The following is a 27,830-nucleotide window of genomic DNA, read 5'->3' on the forward strand; positions in this document are numbered from 1 at the left end:
TTTTTTTTTTTTTTTAGATTAAAAGAAAAAAAAATAGCGGCAGAATTTTCTATTTAATTATAAATGAATTTTTTTTAATTAAAAAAAATTGAACAAAAATAAATGAGCAAATATAAAAATCACTAGATTTTCTCTTCAGCATTCAATAGTTTGTATTAGTAAATTAATGCCATCATTAGTAAAGCTAAAAGAACCCCAAAAAGTTGACAAAGTGCTAGCAAGAAAGTAACAAATAATTGCACATTAATAACAGGACCTTATTTCCCGTCAGAACTTTTTTCGATCGAAAAGTAATTACCAAGTTTCTTTCACTGTGCCAAAAGAATCACACATGACAAGCTTTAATCTTAAAAAAAGAAAAAAAATACCATTTTGACCACAAATTTTCATATTTCCGTTTTGCCTCGGTTACTTCGCATCCATATTAATAAAAAAATAAAAGAGAAAATAACAACGCAGACTCCTATTATCATAAGTTTGTTCATAATATAGAATAACGTGATATGATGCCGAAACGCCTGCGTGAGCTTTCCTGAGTTGCCTTCAGTGCTCGACGAGCCGCTTCAGATGTCGGACCGGTCTGATGTAACACCGACTAGTTTCACTTGACATCGTAATTAAAATCCAACGAAATTATTTACATTCATCCGATCAGGAATCAAACCAAGATAAAGTTTTTTTATTTAATTAAAACAGCTGCAGTAAATGTAAAAAAAGTTTCTTCAGTTAATCTATAGTTAAATGATGTAAATGTTTTATTTATTTTTTCCCGTATTTCATTCGGACATTAATCATGAAAGAAAATAGGTAAAATATCTTTGTGCGTGACTTGAATAAACCAGTAGGGAAAATTACGTTATTGATATCATAATTTACATTTGTATCTATATTTATTACAACAAATAAAATAAAATAAAATAATGGTAGAGCTCGTGAAATTTATAGGATATTAAAAACCTATTCAGCCGGTATTTTATTTGCTTATTATTTGTAAACATGGTGGTTGATTGCAGTGCCCATCGTTATATCACTCGTTCGAACGTGCAGTGAATCAACGGAACAGAAATAATAATAAAAACTGTAACGTGCAGTGCAACAAGCGAACCTTACTATTACAGTTGATATAATTTATCATATAGCAAAATATAGTGCTAATATCTTATAGCTAGTGGGTACGAAGATTAAATCTTCTCAGGTAAATGATTTATAACAAATTTAAATTATACTTTTCCAACTTTCTGCTGCTTCGGATTATAAATATCTGTTAGATTAAATGAAAAAATATCACGACTGCATTTTGTTGTAATGAAAGTTTATACGTGCTATCTGTTGTTTTTTTTTTTTATTAATTAATTAACAATATTTGGTGGTCGCTGTCAAGTTACAAAGTTTGGAAATTTATTTTTTACTTAACTTTTAAGATGATTAAGAAATTAATGTCCATTATTAGTCTTCACCAAATTTTAAAATTTTAAACCTTTTTTTTGGTTTACTATTTTACTAATTTTTCATTTTAAAGCGTGAATTTTTTAATTAAAAATTGAAAAGTATTACTTGAATGCTTCATAAATTTTAAATTAAAGCTGTAAATAGCTATAATTTGAATAATTTCGAAACAATGAAAGTAATTTAATAAACTTGAATTTCAGCGCATGAACTTTGGATGAAAGAGAATTGGTTATTTATAATTTGGTAAATATTCAAAGATCGATCATTTGGAATGTAAACCATTAAAAGTTTATTTGACGAGGGTTTGATCATCGGTTAAGTCGCTTTCAAAGAACAGAAAGTCGGTTTCGACCAATAAAAGGCAGTCTTGCAAAAACGTAAATCCTTATCAAGCTCGGCCTCGACCATTTGATTAACCGAAGGAGTCATGAGATACATTGTAAATCTTCTATTCTAGTGATCACCGAATGATCGCGCACTATCGGTGTTCTTGAACTCGCTAAAAAATAGTCGTAAAAATCGTGGCCAATAAAACTATCTTCTGTTGTAAAAGTTCGAAGCTTTTTTAGATAGACATTTTATTGATCTGATGAATTTCTACATGGAAAAAATTTTCGGTTAAAATTACTGTCACCAAGAATTTTATTTCTTTTTTTTCTAGACAAATATAAATTTTATTTTTTTATTTCTTTTTGGTAATGTATTAAATAAAATTTATACACTAAAAAAAAATTAATTTAAATCAAAAAAAAAATTTAAACCAAGAAAATAATTTTGAAGAGTTTCACTGTTTAAAATCAAGACAAAAAATTTTTGAATCAAGTAAAATTTACTTAAACCAAGAAAAATTTTTTAGTTTAAGAAATTTTTTACTCAAATCAACTAGAAAAATTTTTGAACTAAAAATTTGGTTTTGATTTAAATAAATTCTTCGTGATTTAAAAGTTTTTCTCTTAAATTAAATTATTTTTTCATCAGTTGAGTTTTAATTTTTTACAAAAAATTGTTGATTAAAGAACTAAATTTAATTATTATTTTTAAAACAATAGTACGTCAAAGTTATAATAAAATTTGACACTTATTTAACTCTAAAAGCTTAAAAAAATTCAAGAAAACCATTACGGAAACATTTAACATTATATCACCTCACATTTCACAGTTTATTGAAAAAAAAAAAAAAAAAAAAAAAAAAAAATTATAAACAAATAATTAAAATAAATGGCAAAAATTTAATAAATGGCAATGACAACACAGGTGGAGTGAAAATAAAAGTTAATTTCATAACCAAAAGCATCTCGAAGATGGCCGTCGTTAAGTCAAGGACAAGTCATGAAAAATGAATAAACTTTTTAAATTTAGTACTTTTCCCTAGTAGCATTAATATATGTGAATATATATTCATCTGTATAATATACATATATAAGCACACTCAACTTAACAGGTATAGTATACAGTACACGAAATGTTCCACGAGTACTTGTTGAGTATGTATTATGTTTCGAGGTCGGTGGAAGTTACCCGGCATGTAATGACGTAAAGTCCTTTGGAAAAATACAAGAAAACTCAACAATGATAGTCGTATTTCATACGAATCTTCATTCTGAATTTCAGTTTAGTTGTTTTATCAGCCGCGTGGATATGCGCTCTTGACTCACTCGATTAACTCGCGTGTGTAATCAATAGGGGGATTCAAAAAAATAATTGTTTTCATTTTTCCTCGCAAAAAAGTTTTTAAAATTCCGTTAAAGTATAAAAATAATCTGTTAATTTCAATATTCAATTATTTCTTTCAATAAAATTATTTCTTTAACTCTCTTAAAGAATTTTATTTGATATTTTTTTTTAGCTTAATTAATTATTAAGCCAATTTTTGTTTAACACATGTTAATTAACGTAAACATTTCTAGAAAAAAAAACAAGTGAAAAAATGTTTATTTCCTTACACAACCTGACAAGGCCATCAAAAAATAAAAAAATATTTTCACGAGCAGATATCATAAATTAATGACCAACGTCTTGCTCAAGCTCAATTTCTTCGTGTTATTTACACGCTTAGCTATTACTTAGTCACTTCATCACTTTTATTTTTTTCCGCGCTTTGTCTTTGTCGCTTAGATAATGACACTTCTTTTTTGACTTTGACACGAGATGATGATGACGGGCTTTGTTCGCAATCTGACTCCAAGTAACACTCAAGAGACTTTAAACTGTTGTTGTTATTATGCACAATCAAACAATCTATTGACTCTTTGATTACTGAAGCGTTTTTTACATTTTTTATCTTTCACACTGTGGTAAAAAAGACGTATGATGGTGAGCGTGTTAAAAATTACATCCATTCTTTGTATTGCCGCGCTGGTGTGGATGCATTAACAAACAATTTATCGCGATGCGGTTTGTGGATAGACAAAATGGGAATCAGAGATACTAGAGCTATAAACGGTGGCTTGTGGTTATTTACTTCACTATGTTTATATTATATTACTGTGTATATTTGAAAATTAATTAAAAAGCTTGGGTATAATCGCTCATTTCGAATGCAAAAGAGGCGTTGGTTGGACTAGATTTTAATAAATGGCCCGCCAGTAAAGCGTGGAGCTCTTTTCGGTTTGTATGTATCACTGTTAACTCTAATATAATTTAACTCGGCAAATATTTTACCGGGCTTCCGAATTCGTAATGATTATACACTAACACTTTTGACACTTTAGTTCAAACAATGTAAAACAGTTGAACTAATTAAAAGTACACAGTTTTTGCAGACATGCTGAATTTTTCAGGACTCTAATGAATTTAATATCTCCATGATTATAAATTGGATTAATTATGTTTGGCTACCGAAGTTATATTTTTATTTACACTCTAGATAATTTCTTGAAAGAATAGATAAATGAGGTACTTGGGGTTGGAAAGTTTGTTTGAAATTATTTTACCTTTAATGTTTTTTTCATTAGAAAAAAATTATCATGTAGTTAATGAAAAGACTTTGATCAAAACATATTTATATGCAAAAAAGTAACCAAGTTAGAAAATAAACATTTTGAACTTTAAAACGTAACATCAAAACGTTTGATAAAAGCTTCATTTTTAAATTTAACCAAAGGTAGTAATAACTTTAATTTTGTTTTTTTCAGGCAATTTTCACATTTCTAACATTTCTGAATTGATTACAGCAAAAAACAATTTTTTAAACGCTTTTTTTACTGTAGGAGCTAGAAACAAAATTATTTTAAAGATATTTTGTTTAAAATTCAATTCAGTATATAGAAAAAAAAATCACTTGAAAGTACAACTATCGAATATTAACAATAATTTCCTATAGAATTTTATGATAAATTTTTCTTGAATTTAAAAATTTCATATTTTTGCTTCAAGAAGATATTTTTTTATTAAAAATACCAAAGAAAAAGAAATTTTTTACTTGAAGCCATTTTAAATGTATTTAAGACTTATTTTTGATGATATAAAAAATAAAAAAAAATCTTAAGCATAGTTAGTATTCTTAAAACAAGTCGGTACTATCTTCAATCAATGTTACCGCCAATTTTAATTCTAAAGAAAGAAATTATTGGATAAAATAAAAGTTATCTTGTTTAGAAATAGTAAAGTGTTTCATTGAATCCTTAAAATTCTTCAATGGAGAATTTTATCTCTTTGTTCAAAAGTTTAATTTTTTCGATTCAATTCGTGACTCACTAGAGTTAATTCGAGCTTATTATGAGAGAATATTTTTTTTTAAACTAAGTAGTTTTTATTCAGTATAGATAAATAAAACATTTCTTCGTAATAAAAAATTTAATACAATATAATTTTTCACCTATTAAAAAATTTATATTTCAGAACCGAATATCAATTTATCAATTTCTCTTTAAAAAAAAACTTTGTAAAATTACTCAATTTTACAAATGCAACTCCGCTTCTCTTACTTAGTGCGATACCTCCTTCACCCATTAATCTTCCGTCTCTTTACGAAAGATTAGAGTACAAAAAATTGAAAAATCACATAACTAAATAAAAAATCAGTCAAATAAAAATTGTAGAAAAAAGCCCTTGAAATCCTTCGGGTGCATATTGTAACATAATTGTTTTTCCAATACATCAATTAGAGCTAAAAAAAATAGTATCACATCCCTCTTATTTGAAGCATCACGAAAATAAATTGTTGACATCACGAAAATGTGTATAATCGAAAAACAGATAACATGGAAGCACGCTCTTGTAAAGATAAACCCCAATTGACAATAATCTACTTTCGATCCGGATTTCCGAGAAACACGCATCAATGTACACAAGTTAAGTCTCACCACCTTTTATCACGCCCCATTCTATTAACGGCCGATTACTAAGTCTATTATTCATAAAGCAGGAGCTGTGTCTTCAACAATTAATAACCTGCCAGATATTTATCGTTCTTTTCAGAGTAAAATCCCATTGAACAACGTCATAAAACAGAATAAAATAACCGACAAAACAGAGTGCCCAAAGTTTATTCTTGTTCTTATTTTTATCCCCCATAAAATCGGTGGGTGAAAATAAACATTAAGTGTTTGAGAAAGCCCATAAATTCCGGATTGATTCTTTAGAATCAATCCTACAATCCATGGAATTTTTTCATCCTATCCACATTTTTTCCTTTTCATTTCCTCCGGCTAGCTCTCTTCGCGGCATATAGATTCCAACCCCCAGAAAATCAATCTGGGTTTTATATAAACTCTGAGGAGTCTCTAAAGCCAGACCGTTTTCAGCTAAGCCTCTTTACAACATGAAAAATTCAACCAGTAAATCGTGAGATAAAATTCAACCAATATGACAAATAATTGATCCTGACATCGACACAATCGAAGAATACACTGAAAAAACTGAAATTTCAAACCAGGAGGATTCTTGAATGAATAAACTTTTTTTTTTTTTTTTTTTTTTTTTTTTTTTTTTTTAATTTAATTATTATTGAAATAATTTCAATATTTTAGATTAGATAATTTTTTCAGAAGAATCTTGTATACTCAATTCCAGAGCCCAGATCAAAAGTTGTTTCTTTTTTATTAATTTTTCTAACAAAATCATTTTTTGTAACCTTAGAAAATTTCGGTTTCCAATCCAAGGCTGCAAAAAATTTTCTTGAACCAAAAATAATTTCTTGAGTCAAAAAATCCGTTTTTTTGATGTAAAAATTTTTATTATATCTTCGATCTATCCAATATTGTTTCAAAGGTAGCATTAGAATTGGAATTGATGTTGCTTTCGATGTGTCACTAATGACAATAAATCAAATTGCAGGTGCTTTTAGGATATTAAATAAAGGAAGCTTATCCACAATGGACAGTCTGGATGCCATTGAAAACGCCAACAGCGATGACAACGAAACGCACGAGGAAACAACCAGAAATGTGGGTCAGGAAGAAACATCAAGTGAATTGCAACATCACCTACAGACAGACACGGAATATTCTGCGAGGTAACAGACATACGACCCTTTTACTCTATATTACATTGTCATTATCACTGCCATAGTCATTGTACATGGTATTATGTCAACTACTACCCTACTTTGACATTATGAACCACTTTAGCGAATTTAAAACTCTAACCAAGTAAGCCACGTTCTGAATGTCGGAGAAACTTGGTAATAGTTAATGTTCTTGCGGAAACTTCCCGTCAAAGCTCCTTAAACTTTCGATGAACTATTTCGGATAATTAATCAATTTATAAATAACTGTTTTCTTGTACACATTTAACCTTAAACAAGAGAACTCAAAAACGTGGGGAGAATAACAAAGCTAGTCCGACAAAATTAACACCAACACTTGGGAATAGCAACCCCTTTTATTGGATTAAGTCACCACCTTTTTGCTGACAAATTAAATTAATCAAAAGTCCGTCAATTTGTTGGGAATAAAATATAAGCGGTAGTACCTACAAATATGGGTGCCTTAGGCGCTCTTGTAATTAAGTAATTTGTTAAATGGATAAAAAAATTAAAAAAAGCCGCACAATTTTAGACCCGAGCCATGTACCGAGGCGATTGACCATTGAATCATTGTTTCCATCCAATTAACCCAGACAGGAATTTGATAACTAAGGTTGTATTTAATGAGATTAGGTAACCTGACTACATGCTGGGATGCTTATCACATTGCATGTTTTATTTATGGACTGTATCTAGCATAGTATGTAGTTATATCCTTGATGAATATTATATCAGAAATGTTATGTGCCGGCGCGTTGCTGTTCTTATTACATTATAACATTGCTAACGGATAGCTTCACCAGCAATAGAGGTATCGCATCGCAATTACGGCTGGCAGCCACTCGGAAACACTCGGAAAATAAGGTGTTTCATCACTAAAACTCTACAGGTTGGAGTTTCAGGCACTATTCTCTGGTCTACTAAAAGAACAACCCAGGTCATGATGGAACGAAATGTCTATTGTGTACTGGGGTGGATATCGGGCGGAAAATAATGATAAAATGTGGAAAAAAAGAGTGATACTTTCTATAACAATGAAATTTCCACCCCTACACAATTCAATGATAGCGCCAGCGGTAAAGTGTCTCCGTCTTAGACCTGCTTGTCACTCTCATCATTCTATCTTATCCCTCATACAATGTATATGTGTCCTTTATTTCCTTTCATAGCTCATCATTTATTCTGCCGGTAGTTTCTTATAAACCCGGAAAAAACTTATAATATAGACACGTTGGTTTAAATAAAGAATACTTGCTTAACCCACGCTGATAAAAGGAATTGTTAATTTAATTATTATTTTTGGGACCGAATTATATGTAATATATAAATTAAAGTTTTAGCGCCTAGCGGTCAAGTGACTAGTAGATCTAAATTCAAGCCAACGGATGGACATTCCATCTTCAATATTGGTCGAGAGACATATTCTCTCTTTACATAATTTCGATGAGGATCCACCGAACTTGAATACTAGTGAAGCTGAAAGCTTTTGTGGTATCTGTTCGAGTTATAAAGATGTTAATTAAATGAAAGAAAGTAAATGAGAGCAAAGACAAACTTTGAAAAAATAAATGGGGTTGGTTGCCAAGCCAGGAATCGAACCTGGATCTTCCTGATAACATGTCAGGAGCTCTACCAGTTAAGCTACCGGGCCTCTTCCACCATCATCGTTTCTCAGTCCATGATTGTTAATATTTAATGAGCTTTATTGATACTTAATAAATGATTTTTTAACATTAAATTATTTTATAGATATTTATTAATAGTTAGCAAATATTTGTTTATAGTTAACTAATCATTTATTAATTTTTTATAAGAAATTTGTTAACTGTTAAAAAACAATTTTTTTGGTCCTTAAATGAAACGTAAGTGTAAAAATTCTACTTTAACACTGTTTTTATAACCCTATAAGTTCAACAGATAACCGAATTCTATAAGGTCAGGTAGATTAATAGGTTCCATTTTTTATTTTTTGATAAAATCAAAATAAGATAAATTTTTTGTGGTGAAAATTATTTTTGTATCTTTATTACACAGAAATAAAAATTTCTTGACTAGAAAACAAAATTCTCGGCTCAAGAAAATTTTCGGGTGTCTAAAGGAAGACTAAAATTGTTTTGGCCGAAGTAAAAATTTTTCTTGGAATTCTATTCTTGGTGGAAGTAATTTTTTCTTAATTCAAATTATCATAAATATTTGATACAATAAATTTTTGTATTTGATCAAGATTTTTAGATACTTTAGGGAAGCAGCGCCACCTACTTCAGCTGAGAAAAAATTTTTCTCACCTTGAGAAAATTTGTCTCTTGAATATTTGATACCCATTTTATATTATTTTAGCGTACAATTATACGTATTGAATGAAAAAAAATGATTCAATATTATTTCTATCTTTATATTTAATTTTTTGGAGCAAAAGAGACATTTTCTCAAGACAAGAAAATTTACTTCTATCAAGAGCTAAATTTTTTGGAGCAAGATGCTGAATTTTCTCAAAACAAGATTTTCTTGACTTAAATAAATTTTATTGGATCAAGATACGTATTTCTTAAAGCAAGAAAATTAATTTTGTTGGAATAAGTGAAATTTCTTGTGTCAAAAAAAAATTTTTTTTTTCGCTCAAGAAAATAATTAGGAAGAAAAATATTTTCTTGGCTCAAGTGAACCTTTTTTTCTGTCACATTAACTTAAAAAAAAAATTTGAATACTGTTCATAAATATTTGTTAAAAGTTAATTTCTATGAAATCTACCTAACAAGTTTGGTCGGACGATCCCTATATGGTATAGAAATTAATCTAAAGCTAATGACAATGTGACAAAATTTCGGTCATCGTGTTAAACCACGAGAGTAATTAGTAATTACAGAATACTAAACATGAAAACCACTCTACAAGATAAAGCGTGCTTGAGTTTATCGGATCTCCGACATCGTTTTATTGCTAGGTATCATGAAAAAATGGTTTTTAAGCAGGGAGCGGTTGATGGCAATTACCCAAGACGAAAATAATTAATGAAATGAATATTATATATCTTGTGAACACGCTGTCATTTTAGTTAATCGATACGCCAATAATCTATATCGTGTGTGCGTGTTTGTTAGACAAAGTGGCAAAAAGGTTACGCGAGTTCGCCAAAAGTAGGCCACCCTTGAGCTTGAGGAAAATAAAAAGATGCATTTAAGATAAAAGATGTTATAAGTGTATAGGTGTAGGTGTAAGTATATTGATAAATTTATATTGAAAGCCGGCTGACAATGCGCACAAGGACAATTTCACAATATTTGTACCACGGTTATTGTTTTGAATATAGTGTTACGAATAAATAAATTTCCTCTGCGTGTGCTGTGTCTTGAAGCTGCAGCATAAATTTCAATCGACTAGATTCTTTTTCTTGATACAGATATATAGATATTGAGTTTTATGCTCTTATTTTAGTTATTATTCCCAAGTGTTTGCTTGTTTTCTATTCCCTTAGCGCGAGAAATACATCTGGACTTCTTTTTCTTCTCGTTGAAAAGAACAGTAGAGACTTTAACTGATAAAAAGCGTACCATTCAATCTACTATTTTTAGGTTCTATTATCTTGAAACTTTACTTTATTACTTTAAGTTAAGTATATTCTCCGAATAACAATGACTAATTTTTACGGCTTCCCAACAGTAAAGATTTCAGCGGGCGGATGATGGAAATCTCTCGTTCAATCAAATATTTTTTACAACTTTTTATATTACTTATTTTCTCGAGTTCTCATTCGGAAAATTGAAAATTCGATGCCGGAATTTTTTACAGATAAATTTCATAAGCCGATATTCTCAATTACTTTTAGTGTCTCTCAAAAAAATATTACATGCTATCAATTTAAGATGATAAAATAAATATTTATCAAGCGAAATATTTGGTGGGTATAAAAACGTCAATTTAATGTTTAAAATTGAAAAAAGTAAACGAAAATAATATTTATCTTCAATGAATCGATTTAGATGTCACTTTTTCCCCAAGTATTCAATTTAAAGGAGTAAATATGTTTGTCCTTCAAATATAGAAAGATATATTATAAAAAATTGAAAAATTTTTCCGTGAAAATGGTTTAGAAAAAAATCGTACAATAGAATACCGATTTTTTTTACTTTCTATTGAAATTCTATCGTGAAAATTGATAAAAAAAATTTTATATTTCTTCTGATAAAATCTCTTACATTTTTTGATAATGTGGCCAGAATTTTCAATTTTTTTTATTGCATCAGAACTTTTTAGAAACTTACGGCAAATTTTTTACAATAAGTGGTATAAAATATCTCATTTATATCCTACAATATGAAACACTGTACATGTGTCAACTATGATTAAAATTTACGTACCAGAAACCAGAATTCTCTCAACGTAATATTTAATTAGCTAGTACAAATAATTACCCTACGTACGTGAGTAACGTTGAGTGCGCAAGTCGTCAAGCTAGTTACAGCAGTTTTTATGCCCAATGATCAAAAAAATTTCACAACTCATGTCATTAAATGAAAATATTCAGCACATAATTTTCACTTAAAAATCTGACAAGTATATTAATAAAAAAAATTAACTTTAATAAGTTGTGACAAGTTTGAATTAAATAAATTCATGATAAAATTGACAAACGTCTCAACATTTGTGAATACCTTTAGCGGACTAATCCTCTTTTTATAGTAGATGGCATTAATAGCCTCATGAATAAAAATTTCTTAAGAGGTTTTTTCTCCCCAGAGAACATTTCAAGAGTCTTTGATATCACCATTTTCAATTTTTGAAAATCTTTACAGCAATTTAAATCGAAAATAACATTGCAAGATTCTCTCTGGTTTCTTGAAACTCTTTTATTGCAGCTATAACACTATAAAAAGTATAAGACTAAAAAGAACACTTTATTTCTAAAAATGTAATTCTCTGAAGGGCTTTTCACGAAAAGTAATTATAAAAGAAAATCCGATTGGAAGAATAGCGATGTGGGTGTTAATTAATCTGTAGTTCAAATCTACGATGTAGTATCGGATGACTTTATTAATTGACTTCATTGTATCGGGATTTATAAAAAGTGAAATATCTGTTTCCAAAATTCAAAAAATTATAGTTTAAAAAAATAAAATTGAACTTTTAACAGCATAAAAATGAAATAACAGCAAACTAAACTAGATAGTATTAGAAAAAAAATTTTGATTGATTTTTAGAAAGTTTAAAAGAATAATAGAGCGATTAATGAAAAACTTTAATGGCTTGATATTAATTGTTATAAATATTTTGAAATAAAACAATTTTTTCTATTAATAGCTTTATAATCACTGTTTAACTATTATTATTACTATGTATTTATTTATGTGTAAGGCCCTTAGGGAGCTAAGACTTCAGGGTCTAAAAATTTTGATAAATAAATAAATAAATAAATAAAATAATCAAGCCATTAAAAGTCAAAATAAATATAATTACGAAAAATTAACGATACGGATTACTTCAGTGATATTCAATAAATTTTCCCGTTAAAGAAATCTGAAGCTAATAAAAAAATAAGGTCAGTTCAAGTCCTCTGGGAGACGTAACCGAAGAAATAAAGAACCAATCGGTCCGTAAAATTTTTTCTAGATAATTTATATTAAAGGCCTAAAATAACATCAAGTTCACCTCTCAAGAGTACTCTTGATTCAAGTGCACTTTTTATAGCAAACCATCGATAATATAATTAGAAATGTAAAACTACTTTACATTTTGCGCACAAGTTTTACAATCTTTTGTTAACTTTTTAATAAAATTAAACAACTTATTCAAGTTAATTTAGTAGTATAAATGATTCTGTTAATACCGCGGTGAAAACTGGTAATTGCAACTTTTATGTAAGATAATTTGATTTAAAAATCAATCAATCAAGAAGCTTCCGAGTCAACCTAAGAAAGTTAAAATGAATAAAAATTAACAAAAAACTTTTTCATTAAAACTCCCACCAAACTTTGGAAGTCATTGATCTTAAAATTAAATTACACTTGCCAGATAGTAACTCTTAATTGCCTCAGTTAAATGCAAATTGTTTTAGTCGTTAGTAAGACATCTTTCATAAAAGTTTAAAATAAATATTTTTCGTCTAAAGATGGAGAACAATTTGAATAAATCTCACGGCAATTTACTAATTTAAATGTCATTTTAGTCTGGTTTAAGTCTTAAATTATTTTATAAATAAATCCACAATTTAAAGGTACTTTTATTACCCTGAAAAAAAAAAAGAATAATAATGAAACCATAGCAGTCAATTGGAAAATTTCTACTCTATTTTTATTATACTAACGTCATAAATTATTTCTTACGTCTTCTTTCTTTTAGATACAGTATATATTACAATACAAGAGCTAATGCTTAAAGCTGCATCCATTTTCTCATTAAACTTTTCAACAGCTAGTGTATCTGTTACTTGCACATTACACGGTCGATTCTCCGAGGAGGAATAATAATAAAAATAGAAAAGTGAGACTTGAAAATGCGGAAGTACGAGATGAGAGAAAATCGATTTCAATAACCACTAAATCTCCAAGTTAGTCTCATAACTATATACTTTCAATGAGATGATTCAAATTTCTTATTTTTTTTTTAAATAATATGTACATTCAAAAAGGATTACACGAATCAAAAAAAAAAAATTAGCTTGAGAATTTTACTCTCGCTTCGAAATATTCAGCTCGAATTAATTTTATAAATGTCGAATTAAGACACGAGTCAAGGAAACAAAACTTGAGCGGGGAAAAAAATTGGACATTTAAGAATTTTAAGAATTTAATGAAGCAATTTACTATTTTTGAACAAAATATCGTATATTTCACTTAATTTATCAGATTGTTTGCTGAAAGTACTAAAAAAAGCAGTAAGACTGAAGAAAAAGTCAAAAAGGTTTTTTTGGTTCAAGATTACTTACTCTGCTCAAATTTTGGTCATTTTTTATATCATCAATAATAAGTCTCAAATATTTTTCAGAATAACTTCAAGTAAAAAATGTATTATTATTATCTTTTTTCGCTACTTTGAATAAAGAAATTTATTCATGAAGCAAGAATACAAAATTCTTTAAAGAAAACAAAATTATTGTTAGTTCTGAAGAATTGTATTTTTCGCTGAAAAATCTGATAGTATCTCAAAAAGATATAGAATTTATTTACGTTGCAAAGATAAAAACATTAATGTTTAATAATAAATACATTAAATCATTAATCGTTAACGATTCAAGAGCGAAAATCTTAAACTAAGAAAATCATTTTTACGAATTAGTTCACTTTGAATCAAGAAGAAAAATTCTTAAATTAAGTAAAATTCACTCAAACTAAAAACAATTTCTTATAAAATTCTTAAAGGAAAACGTAATTATCATTCATTTTCAAGAATTGTATTTTTGGATGATGAATTTGAATGTATATCTTACTAAAATAATAATCTCATGATAAATTTCAAAATTCTCTTCCCTAAAAAAATAAATTTAAAGAAAATAAATTCTTAAATTGAACCAGTCAGTTCTCTTCAAAATAATTTTGTAATTAAGAATGTTTATCCTGAATTAATTAGTTATTTGTCAGAGTACAATATCAAATTACTTTTCCCTTTTCCTTAATAATCCAAGTGAGTCAGTGAATCAACAATAAGCACGCCGCAAACTAGTTGATTAAAAAATAATAGAATAATAAAAGATAAAAATTCAATTTTTAGCATGGACTGCATCTCCATCTCTAGTTGCGATATGTATATTTACACAAATACCTGCGCTATATAGTACCCATCCATTATTTAAATATACTTATATTATAAAAAGGTATCTCGTTATACGAAAGTGCTTTCCTACCAAATATACCGTACAAATATAATTATCCGACGGTAAAATTTAATATAATAGCTATATGAAATTTTTTACGTAGCTTCCTCTTTTTCTGGTATGCAGCTACGGCAAATTGAATAGCTCATGCAAAACATATTAAAGCATCAAAAATTTTCCATTGTCAACAAATTCGTCCACGTAGAACACAGCCCTAATTAAATTATCATGTACAATGCACATTTATTTAAAATTTTACAGCAGTACATCAAACTTTTTGATCAATTGACACGCGATACTATTTTCATCTCATATTTTTACGACTGTTATTTATTATTTGCAGAGCCACCCACCCTATTTCGCCATCTATCAATGCTTCAACTTTTAACAATCAATGGTATTCGTTCATTTATCTTTTTAATTAATACCTACACGTAAGCAAGATTGTTTTTTTTCAAAGTATTAGAAGAAATGTAAACTTTAGTCTTGTAGTTATTGACAAAAATAAAAAACGAGAGATCTTTTCGTTAAATCAAATTAATTTTTTATCACTTTCAATCATTTTTTTCAATTTAGTATTTAAAACTTTTGATGCAATATTAGTTCATTTTCTTCATAACTTTCTGTGATATCTGATTAAATAGATAAAATATAAATGAAACTAACAAACCGTTGTATTCAACAAATTTAATAATATGTAGGTGTTGGTCTTCATTATTATACTAGAAATTTTCAATGTGAAATCCTTTTCATTGAAACTTCATTATCAGTTTAATTAAATTCACTAATTTTTATTTTGTTTCATGTATGAGCAATATTAAAAAAACATAATCATTAATACAAGGTATAAATAGTTATTTTAACCCATGTTCTGTTAAGCCTCTTTGTGTGTATCAAACCCACGCCCTTTAAATTAATACTCATATCCATAACTTTGGCTTCACAAAATCCACAACTGCATCAAACAACTAATCAAATACAGTAGAACCTCGATAACAAGACGATAATTCGAATGCTGGCCTTCAATCAAAAGCAAAAAAGTTTTCTGCTTGATTCTAACCAAGCGGAAATTTTTCTAATCTTTTTAGTGATTATCTTTGTAAAGCAATTCGTTGAGAAGTTACAAAAATACTTAGTAGTAATATTTAAACAAAATCTACCTTTTTTAAGTCAAAATTTGAACTTTTACAATCTTTTTTTCAAAACCCTAAATAGGTAAAAATTCTTGATAACTCAAATTTCTAAACGTTCACTGTAAAAGGAAGTAAGTTTTTACTAAAATATATTGGAAATTTACTTTTGTAACATTATTGTACTTTTTTAATAATATATCTAGTAAATTTATTAAAAAATAGTTTAACTTTATGCATCATTATTGGTAATTATTATAAATGTAATATTACAACTTCGGTTTGCGAAAAACACAAAAGATAATTTAAATTAAAAATTTTATTTGATCTACTAAATTCATTGGGAAGAAGTATAATAAGATTACGAATATTTCCTTAAAATTACAATAAAATTTTCTAATTCTATAGAATTATGTATAAGTAATTTTGTAAGTTTACTCTACTAGGGTTTGATTTTATTTTACAAAATCTGGTATTGGATTTTAACGCGTTCTTGTCTTCCAATCTTACCAATAAATAGTTAATTATACAATAAACTGATTTTGCAACCATATGTACACAAATATTAGTAAACTTTATAAATAGATTATAAACTTGCAAGGAACATCGTAAAATTACAATGCATGAATTGTAAATGTTTTTCGTAGACTCAATACGTAATTTTAACACAGTGATAGAAGGATTTGTTTACAGTTAAAAATATTTGTTAATATTTAACAAATCATTTATTAAAGACCTTTTTTTAGTATTAAACAAATATTTCTTAGTATTTAAAATGATTTGTTTGTATTTCATAAATCTGATATTAATTTATTAAATATTAATAAATCTTTTAAAATACTAAGAAATATTTTTTAAGGACTAATAAATGATTTGTTAAATATTAACAAATATTTTTAACTATAAACAAATCCTTCTATCAGTGCACATTCGTACATCAACATGACTAAATTTTTTATCAGTGTTCTCAAAGTTTATCGAAATTCTACAATACATTCTCCCTAATCATTAAAATTCCAGATGAATTGCTTCTAATCTGCAACCTATTTGTTCCAGGTACTTCAGAAAAGAATCGAGAAATGAGAAGTTAATCCTCTACCTAATTAATCGGGATCTGATAGTGAACAATGGTAAAATAGATAAGCTGTTTGGCGTAATAAAAGCTGATTCAGAATACATTAAAAACAAACGGGTAAGTAGCTTTGGTATTGATATAGAGATGATGCACAATGGAACCTATGTACGAACACATATATGCAAGACTATAGACATAGACATATATGTGGTACATACTGAGTACCAAGAGTGTATTGAGGATTGAATCAACCAGATGAAGTACTCAATAGACAGGTATTTCATGCTCGATTGAATGCTCGGTGTGTTGGTAGGTGTACGGACAAGTCACTTTGACCTTCCGATATGGACGAGAGGATGAAGAGTACATGGGAATAAAATTTTGCACCGAGGCAATAATCTGCTTCGCCCAACTGTATTCTCCATGTTCTGACTCGGATCACCAAGAGCCATCGACAGCTCTACAGGTATGCCTGAGTTCTCTAAAATACATCTACTACGACACTTCGATAAATTATTCGATTTGTCATCATCAACACATCTGCACTTCATCTATATGCTCATACATTTCCAGGCCAGGATAGCCATACATGTACGAGACTATCTACATGTATGGATCCTGGATTCTGAATTCTGAACATGCTTAACATGATTAACAGGTATTGCGATTACAACGACAATTATCGGGTATCATCCAAAGGGGAGTTATTACATGGTTCGTCGCATTTATTGTTTTTCATAACCCACCAGTCCGCACTAAATACTTACTAATGCAACGGTAACAGTAATGTAACGTAGCAGCACATTTCGATTAACTCCCAGCTCACCCAACAACTACTACTGCTACTCGGGCTGTTCATTAATCAATTTAATGAGAATAACGGCCACAACAAAATGACCGACTGCTTTTGCTATGAATATAACCATTAGCAACGTAAATCATCCTCCCGAACCGAACGTATCATCCCCGAACAGAAAAATTAATCCCAGTTATAGGGATCAAATTAAATTCTTTATAGATATAAATATTAATAATTTTTGCCCTTGTATTGTTAATTATTGAGGTTGGATGAACACGAATGACTGATGATTTTTCAAAAACTTCTTGTAATTTGGAATTAATGGAATTAAATGCATTATACACACGCTGGTAAAATTTGGAACCCATTGATTACTTTCAACGAGATATATATTTGCAATAAGAAAAATTTTATTTTATAAAAACAGAATATGACAAATTTTTATTTACATTTTAAGAATTTCAATGTTTTTATGAAAAATTAATATCTTTTAAATTCCCGTAAAAAAAACTTCTGATCTAATAACAAATGGCCATATCGAGATATTTATGAAAATAGAAAAATAATTTTTAATTTTTTCGGTCTTTATATTTTTCTATTGATAGTTATCATGTTTTTACACTATTTATGAATTGTAAAGAACTTAATTAAATATAGTTATTTTACAATTCTTCTTTTTGGCTCTATTTTTTCACATCTTGTTTTATTTATAAATGTTCGTATTTTTTATTCTTACGTAAGTTAAAAAATTGTTTTAAAAACCTAATTAAATGTTTTTAGAGTCAAAAAAAGTATTTTTATTTTGAAAACTTAATACCTTAAAATTAACTCTCTGGTAAGGGAATGATTTAGCGACCATGCGACCTCTGTCAGAGATTTTAAGTACTATATTTTGTCAAAAATTTAATACAGTCAATTTTCATATCAGGGCATAAGTAATAATATAAGAACATATTAAAAAGTATGTATAGACACATCAGAAAATTTTTTCACGGGACATAAAATGTATAAATACTCTAAAAAAAATTGGTAGAGCCCGACCTCGTATTTTTTATAAATTATCAGTAAACAACAATCACTATGAGTACCAGCGGAAAAATTATAGACCATAAGGAAGGGAGCACTAACGAGTAAAAAGGAAAATAATAGAATATAACACAAACCGTTTATAATAGTGGTACTAACGTAAATGGAACTTGCATTTTATTAAAAACACATAAATATCCTCTTTTATATTTTGGCTTTATACTTTTTCCAGCGTTTTTTAAAATGAGTAATTGCATGCATGAACTCATTTTTATTGTACGGGTTTTTCACATTTAAATTTAAATAATTACGAGCAAGGTGATTCGCATTTGAAATTCTGTTTTACATGACAATACTGCAAAGGATAAAAATCCAACAGTTCGCATTTTATATTCTATTTTTTTTCCATTTCGTGAGTGATTGTTTAAAAATTAATGAAATTTATGGAGTATTTTCAAAAGGATAATATTTTGACAAATCGAAAACGTTCGATTACCGCTTGACTGTAAAAATGGCAAGGTAACAGGAAATAATAAAAAAAAGCTCAAAATAATCATTTCGAGTTAAAGTGATTTTGATTTCGATCTGAAGGACAAATATTGATATATTTGTTGCACATCTACCTAAAAAAAGGTTCAATAGGCTTTAATTGACTCTTGTTCTGAGTGTGGCACAACCTTGGACAAGGGTTATCAATTTAAGTCTACCGTCTTGATTTTTAGAGCGTTTCTTAAAACTTTTTCTGAAGATAACTTCAAATTTTCAATATAAGCGATTTGATCTTTAAAAAATAAACGAAAAAAACTTAAAAATTCAATTAATGGCTGGAAATTTATAAGAAAAAATCTTCATAGAATATAATTATCATCATAACAAAAATTTCAGCCTTCCAACTATGAAGATGATAATACCCTCAAGGAGTTTCCTTTACTCTGAGGAAAATTTCCAACGGAATCTTCGTTAATTATCTAACGTCAAAAGTCGTAATCAATATCCGGAATATTAAATCCACCGACCGTCATAATCCTCCTTGACTTTGTGTTGCCGACATTCAATTTCAAACTCGAATTCAGCTACTATTTTCTCTTGACACATTACTTGACTCAGCGGAACGAAAAAATGTAAATTTAATATCGAATATAAGATCCATTGAGGTTTGGATAATACAAAATATATCAAACGGATTCACATATATCTTTATATATATCAGTATAGGTGATACAGGCGTGACCATCGAAAAAAAATAAAATATATTCTTTTTTACCAGAAGAAATAAAACGTTTTTATTTTTCTGCATCAGAAGAGATGTACACTCTGACGTCAGAGTATCGGGATCTGACCTTGGCCTCTACTCGATAAACCCACCGCGAATTCAGTCGCGTTTACCACTTTACGACAACTATATATAGATAGTTGAGAAGATTGTGTACTGTAGTTTTACTTTCAGGTGTAAATTACGCCATTTTTTTAGAAGGCCATCAATTTTACCGCTCATCTCTAGTCGATATATTTAAACAATACGAGATTAAGAGGATGTTTTGATAGGTCACAGAGTCAAGGTTACTAAGGACTACTCGCGAAATTTATTATCTCGAACTTGTGTCCGGAAGGAGTCTCGCCCTTTATAGATGCTACTACCCACTTAATTATTTCTGACCGGCTACCGAGTTACGACATCACGGCCGAGAACAATATACAATATACATCGGTAATGAATAACAGAGAGCTTTATTGATGGGCAGGCAGTGTAGGAAATTTTTTTCAACAAGAAAAAATTTAGAAGAAATTTTTATTTTTCTCTAAGAAAATTATTTTCTAGTTTCAAGAATTTTTGGTCTTGAATTTTAACTTCTTGGTTCACAAAATCTTTACCGTCAGTCGATAAAGAAATTCTTTTAAACTAAAAATACTTTACTTTTAAGAACTCTTTTTCTCGATTAGTCAATTGACGAGTATTGAATAGTTAAAATTATTTTTTGATTTTTAAAAAATTCGAATTTAGTCAATTTTGTCAGAACAATTTTTAAAAAACTTTTTCTCAAAAATATTTCGAATATAATAAATTTATTTTTAATTTAAACTGTGATTCGTCAATTTTTGATTATTAATTTTTTGGAGGATAAAATTTAAAAAAAAAAATTCATTTCTGGCTTTTATTTTCAAATAACTTTCACGAAATTTATTTTTTTTCATAGTTGTCTAAAAAATCTATAATAGACTTTCGTTTTATTTCAAAATCTTACAGTTGCGGTTCAAAAAAATATTCTTTATCCAAAATAGCTGAAAAATCATTTTAAAAACAAAATGTCGCCGTTACTATAATCTAAAAAATATTTTAAACTTTTTTTATGCTAGTACACTGAAAAAAAATGATCGAATCAAGTAATTCTTTTTGCATCGTTATATGCAATTTATCATACTCGAAGAATTAAGTGCTAAAGCTCTGGTTAAAGTAACTTTGCAGAAACTTTTCACACCAAATAATTTACAGTGAACCGGAGACCAGTAATTATTTACAGTGCATTCATAAAGCATATTTGAGTTGATAAAGTAGCTTAACTTGGTATCTCGTGTCACACGCCATCTGTTCGCCCTTAAATTTCCGCCCTAGTGGGAACCCACCCGTAAACATAAATCTTTTCACCTTTATTCGCGCTCGCGATATAAACGTACGAACAGAGACAGAATGAGGGTGGCAACCGCCCACCGGAAGCCAGATATAATACATATAGCGAAGAAAAGCAAAGCTTGTATGAACTAGACTACAATGCGCTGGTCGTTGAATAGAATACGCACCGAATACAAAGTTCAATATAACTCAGCGGTTTGTACCGCTCAAATAGATTCATACTACTCCTCTTCCATCTATCTTCTATCGCCTCAATGTATTCGATTCTCGGTCGATCACTATAATATTTTCTCTCTCTCTATCAACTTTGATGGAAGATCTGCTAAAAGCTTTTTTTATTTAGAATAGCTTATGGCTTATGTTAAGATAAAGTTACTTTTATTTTATTTCCAATTTATTTTATCTGTAAGCTCCTTAAAATATAATAAAGATAATATAAAGCTCGGCTGGTAAAAATTCTGTTTTTAATGGAATAAAAATATGAAATAAAATATAAACTACACAAAAGATTGTTATATTTTAACAATAAATTCTGGCATGACTTGAGATTCTTCACGCTTTCATTCGATATTGCTACACCTCGTACAGAATTTTTTTCGAGTCGCGAACCCGAAACCTTCGTCACAGAGAGTGCTTTAAACCATTTTTATAAAACTTTTTTTCATGTTATTCATAAATACAGCTTCATCATTCAATTCACTCGTTACACACTTTATTATGTACAACTGAAATGAAAATAAAATGAAAATGTATAAGCATGTCATTGTCAATCCATGAAATAACCAGCCTACTTTTTATGAAAAGCGACTTTTGTAAAAATGAAAGCTCTAACGTATGCTGGATTTAAATATATTAATATAATAATTATTATTATTATTTTTATTGAACAGTTGGTAGATAATTTTACGAAAAAAAAATTTATTCTTTTATTATTATTATTTATTTAAATATAATTCTTATAAAGTTTGTAAAAATTCAATTTTCAAACTATAATTTTTGAAATTTTTTTTTAAACCTTCTATAAATTAGTTAAAAAAAAGCCAAAAAATTTTAAGAAAATAAAAAACTTAAAAATAACAATAATCAATTAAAAAAATAATTTTTAGTCAAATCAAAGGTATTAAAAAAAAGCAACATTAACTGTTTGTGTAAAACTCAAAGAAAAGTTTAAATGTCATTCGTCTGAACAATTTGATAAATGAAAAAAAAAAAATAGTATAAGTTATATGCATCGAGAGGAATTCTTTGAACATGTTTCTAGTCGACAAACTCTTTAAAAAAGTTTTTATTTTATCCGCTGGCATAAGCAATTTAAAGTGGAAAATAAATAGAAAAAAAATTAAATTGTTTAAATGCTCACAACTGTCCATACAATTTATACTAGATATTCGTGAATTAGAGAAATAGAGGTAAAAAAAGTATAATAAAGTCGAGTGCAAACAAGCCGAACAAACTTTTAAAATTTACTCATGCGAGTTTCACAAGTGTTAATCACAAAGATAATAAAAATAAAAATATTACTTGTATTAGTGATAATTAAAAATTAACTTTAGCAATAAGAAGAAAACAGCTTAAAGCTATAGAGGTATAAAATATCGCGTACTACCTGTTCCCGAGTCGGTGTCTTCCGTCATTAAATGGCTAATCAATCTATATCAACCTTGTGACAAGCATCGCCCTCATGTCTCGCAATATTTATCCCAGCGATATAAATTTCACGATAAAAGTTATCTATACTCATCTATAACACGGCAAACATCGGCATCGACTACCATCAAAATTACTGATAAAACATCCGACTGAAAAGTATCCATCACTGTTTCGTTATATGAGAAAATTACGTAAGATTAATGGCTTGAGAAAACTTAACTAATCTAGTTCATCGTTCATCGCTTCTATTTTTTTTTTATTTATTTTATATGTTATAAACACTGAAAAAAAAATTAACTCGATTTGAGAGAAAAATTCTTGAGCCAAGAAAATAATTTTGAAGAAAGTAATTTTTTTGAATCAAAACGAAAAATTCTTGAATCAAGTAAAATTTCAAAACTATAAACTTGATTCAAGAACATTTTTTTTTCTGTGCAGGATCTTATAATTAGAAAAGAAGGACCTACAGCTCATGCATTTTCCCTGGAAATACCATCGGTAGCACCACCTTCTGTTCATCTTCACCCGGCTAAAGAGTACAATGGCGCGCCCATTGGCACCAGTTATCTTGTTACGATTTATGCTGGTAAAATTTTATTTGACCTTTATAAATAAATAAATTATTTTAAAGTTTAATTTACGTTTAAAATAAAATTAAACATTGTGGAAATTTTATTTTATATTTTTTCAATTTAAACTTTTGAAATTAAACTTTGGTTTAATTAATACTTTTTGTACCAGTTAAATTGTTATTACAATTTCATTAATTGCTACTCTGATCATGGATCGGTTTATTTGATACTAAAATAGAGAGAAAATATATTTATTTTGTACATGAATGTAAATATTATGTGCAATTAAAGTTATCGGTAAATTTGCATGAATTTTTTTTTTTATATAAAAAAATATATTTACTTAGGTATATAAAAAATTTATTGACATTCAAAGGATATTTTTTGCTAAATATTTACTGCGCTTCAAATAAAATACCGTTTTTATTTATCTGATTAAATAAAAACCAGTATCAGATTTTATTATTAAAAAAATGTATATTCTGTGAGTTATTGACTTTGAGCGAGACAATATTTACCTTACCATATATTTTTTTAATTTTTCTTTTGACATGAAAATATTTTAATTAAAAAACATGGTTAGATAAACTGAAATAGTAATTTAAATTTTAAAAAAGTGATAGTAGCGTTAAAAGTACGTAAATTTCTTTGTAAGTACATAAAAGCATTTAGAACTCATTGGTTTCTCTATAACATTAATGCAAGCGCATAAATTTCCGAGCATAAATTACAAGACCCTAAAGTTCATCTTCCAAAGTTCAAATTCACACAAAGTTCAAATTAATTATAGAGACCAATTTTCCAAGGTCTCATTTCCTTTAAATTGATTTAATTTTTTTTTAATTTAATTTCTATCGATGATAATTAATATGAAATATAAAAAGTTTGTTATTAATTTTTATAATAATAATAATAATGATCAATTATGATAAAGTTGATAATCGTAAAAAAGTTTTTCATGACTGATTTTAGTCATAAAAAATGTACAATTTTAATAATTTTTTTTTTGTTGAGAAAATATTTTTAGTTACTATTTTTTTAATAAAAGAAATTAGTAAAATTTAATACCAATGACATAAACTACCCCAGAGACGAATTACATTTTAAACATAATAAATTCCACGGTAAAAAAAAAATGTATCTTAAATATAAATGTACTTCCAGCTGAACGAACGGACAAAAAAGTAGACCCTGGTTCAGAAGTTAGAATGGAAATAAACGTAATACTCCGTACAAATTCACCACCTGTACCGCTGAGTAATCTCTCTTCGGTTTCACCACCAGCAACAATTCAATCTGACTGCAATCCGCACAAGACACAAATACTTGGGAGCGAGAATGAAGTTGTTGAGTGTGACAGTGAGTAATATTCTCTGAGAATCCAACTAAACAGTTAACCAGCTTACTTAGAAAGAAGATTTAACTCAATTTTTAAATCAACCTAAAACATACAGCTACATTGTTTCTGTTGGCTATTAAATAAATCAACCCGTAAAAATGAATCCGCTCAATTTATTTTTATGAAATAAAAAAATTTTAACTATTTCCAGAGTTCCAACCTCCCCACGCAGTTGTAGAGAAGCGATTTCTGCTAAACCCCGGGTCAATACGCCTAGAGGTGCATCTAGACCGCGCTAATTATACTCACGGAGAGGATGTACAAGTCCACGTAACTGTGAATAATGATAGTCACAAGTCCGTAAGGAGGATTGAGGTACATTAACTAATTAGGGAGTCACTGTCCATTAGCGGAGCAAATTATGAGATATTCCTATTAATCCCTTTGAATTCTAAAATAAAAATAGTCTGTTGCTGATCTGATCTCATTCTATTAATCAATTAATTAATTACAAGCAATCTTGCAGTCGCTATGTGACTGCCGTGATTAGTGAACTATAAATAAATAAAATTTTGCTTTATTAAACAATGATTTTTGTTAAATTGCAATGTACTTTCTTAAATATTGGCGCCTTTAAAGATAATATTAATATAATGTATATAAATATATGAAATACATGAAAAGTTGATGTGGGTACTCAAATGAAAGGTCTCGAAGAGTGTAATGTTGGGGTGAGCTTATATCTTTAAAAATATCAGTAGTTGACAAGATACATGGTCATTTTTTAATTATCGATATTTTTAAAGATGTAAGCTCATCCTGATGTTACACTCATCAAGAGCTTTCATTTGAGTACCCACATGCATTTTTGATATATTTTTCATATATACATATATATATTATATATAAATATATGAAATATATGAAAAATTGATGTGGGTACTCAAATGAAAGGTCTCGATGAGTGTAATCTCAGGGTGAGATTATATCTTTAAAAATATCAATAATTCACAAGATACAAGGCGATTTCTTAATGATGTTAAATTGCACTGTACTTTCTTAACTATTGACATTTTTAAAGATATAAGCTCATCCCGATGTTACACTTATCAACAGCTTTCATTTGAATACCCACATGCATTTTGATATATTTTTCATATATACATATATATAATATATATAAATATATAAAATATATGAAAAATTGATGTGGGTACTCAAATGAAAGGTCTCGATGAGTGTAACATCGGGATGAGCTTATATCTTAAAAAATGTCAATAGTTCACAAGATACAAGGTCATTTCTTAATTATGTGCACAAATGAAAGTCAAGACCTTTGCAATGACAAAAAATTTATCTAAAAAAACAGATTTAATCATATAACTATCCTAAACACAAAATTTTTCTTACTCTCTTAATAATATAGATTTAATTAATTTGCAGATCCTATTACTGCAACATGTTGACGTCTGCATGTACAAGCACGGTAAGTTCAAAAACGTTGTGGGAGCTGAATCAGAACGTGAAAACTGTCCCCTGGCTCCTGGGGCAAAATTTTCAAAAACTTACAGCCTAAAGCCGGCGTTGATCTCAACGAAAAACTGGATCGCCCTTGAGTATAATTACACGAAAAAAGAAAAAGAAAAATGTCTTGCATCGACGATTATTTCTCCAGTATACAATGAAGAAGACAGAAATCCTTATGCCATAAATGTCTCCTACTATGTACAAGTAATTAATTAAATGCATTAAGCTCTGAGAATTAAGTAATGAGTTCATCTAATGAGTAATGAAGTTCCCCAGTTACCTAGTTAAACTTATACAACTCTTCAATCTTGCAGGTAAAACTTCTGGTATCGCTGATGTGTAACGTAGTGTCTGTGAAGCTGCCTTTTACGTTAATGCGACCGGATCCAGATCCAGAATTATCGACTTTTTCCCCGCCACTACCACTAAAGAGCCCACCGGTAGAAACTTCAAACGCAAATAGCGGAGGCGAAGATAAAAAAAAGCCGCTCGCAGTGATGGAAACATCTATTCAGGCTAACGGGAACAAAGTTACTACTGCGTTGGTGCAAGTCAAGCAAATTGCTGACGTGAATCTTAAAGAGAACAATAAGCTCTTTGAAAGCACCTGAGACCGGGTTAAAGCTAACGCTGTCGTAAGCCAGCCTCGTAATATTAATTCGAATAATAATAAAAGTATTCAAAGTACTGCTGTGAGAACTCTCGGTAGTACTACTAATCACAGAGATTGCGACGAAGGTTTCAGTATACAAAGAGCTTGTTTCTGCTTTCGACGAGCCTCCTAGTGTATATTAATTGGTGTATAAATTTAATTAACTTTTATGTAAAAAGTTTATTGTAATTATAACTAAAAGAGTCAATTTTATCGTTAGGATTATTATTCCCGAGATATTTTCACGATAGTGAGACGAGTAGAGTGTAAGTGACTGTTGTGCGGGAAAGTCGGGATCGATTCTCGGTCCCGGTAAAATTTTAAACTCGGATATTTTTTCACTGTAAGAATGATTGTCTATTTTAGTTCTGTAAATTTGAAAATTTCAGTGGAAATTTTAATCTGAGAGTAGAACTGAAAATATTTTAGAGAATATTGCGAGTCTTGTAGAAATTTTTAAGACTACACAGAAAGAACAAGATTACACTGGATATCATCCCAGATTATACTCAGTGATATCTGTGGTGAAAAAAAATTTAAGATAGTAGCTAAAAAAAAGCCATGTTATACTGCGTGATATCTGGATTATAGTCATTATAATCTGGATTATACTAGCTATCATCTGAAATTTTTTTTCACTCAGTATAATCTGGGATGACATCCAGTGTCATCTTGTTCTTTCCGTGTAGAAAATCATTTTTGTACAGAAGC

The 27,830-nt window shown here is 28.7% G+C and overlaps 2 protein-coding genes across 3 annotated transcripts in view; one reads left to right on the forward strand and one right to left on the reverse strand.

Moving 5' to 3' along the window:
* The window catches only part of LOC123272555 (14 kDa phosphohistidine phosphatase-like), a 46,602-nt gene that overhangs the window by 17,106 nt on the left and 1,666 nt on the right, over positions 1-27,830 (reverse strand). The window lies entirely within an intron of this gene.
* LOC123272550 (phosrestin-2-like) lies at positions 560-27,610 on the forward strand. Of its 2 annotated transcripts, XM_044739418.1 has the most exons (11): positions 560-807; positions 1,014-1,195; positions 6,727-6,904; positions 15,064-15,117; positions 16,907-17,042; positions 17,239-17,391; positions 23,468-23,615; positions 24,766-24,960; positions 25,152-25,315; positions 26,384-26,671; positions 26,782-27,610. In XM_044739418.1, the coding sequence occupies exons 3-11, from the start codon at positions 6,765-6,767 to the stop codon at positions 27,076-27,078; spliced, it is 1,575 nt and encodes a 524-aa protein (XP_044595353.1). In that variant the 5' UTR covers positions 560-807; positions 1,014-1,195; positions 6,727-6,764; the 3' UTR covers positions 27,079-27,610. The 2 variants fall into 2 exon arrangements, with proteins under 2 accessions (XP_044595353.1, XP_044595354.1); XM_044739419.1 differs by lacking the exon at positions 15,064-15,117 and having other exon boundaries at positions 560-1,195.

Source organism: Cotesia glomerata, linkage group LG10, assembly GCF_020080835.1.
Source record: "Cotesia glomerata isolate CgM1 linkage group LG10, MPM_Cglom_v2.3, whole genome shotgun sequence".
NCBI lineage: Eukaryota > Metazoa > Arthropoda > Insecta > Hymenoptera > Braconidae > Cotesia > Cotesia glomerata.

What these genes read in the sequence shown, in the direction of transcription:
- LOC123272550 (XM_044739418.1), top strand. Translation starts at nt 6,765, where the DNA reads ATGGACAGTCTGGATGCCATTGAAAACGCCAACAGCGATGACAACGAA. An exon ending in TCAACTTTTAACAATCAATG is followed by an intron (nt 15,118 to 16,906) that starts GTATTCGTTCAT and finishes TATTTGTTCCAG; the next exon opens with GTACTTCAGAAAAGAATCGA. An exon ending in AATACATTAAAAACAAACGG is followed by an intron (nt 17,043 to 17,238) that starts GTAAGTAGCTTT and finishes GTGTGTTGGTAG; the next exon opens with GTGTACGGACAAGTCACTTT.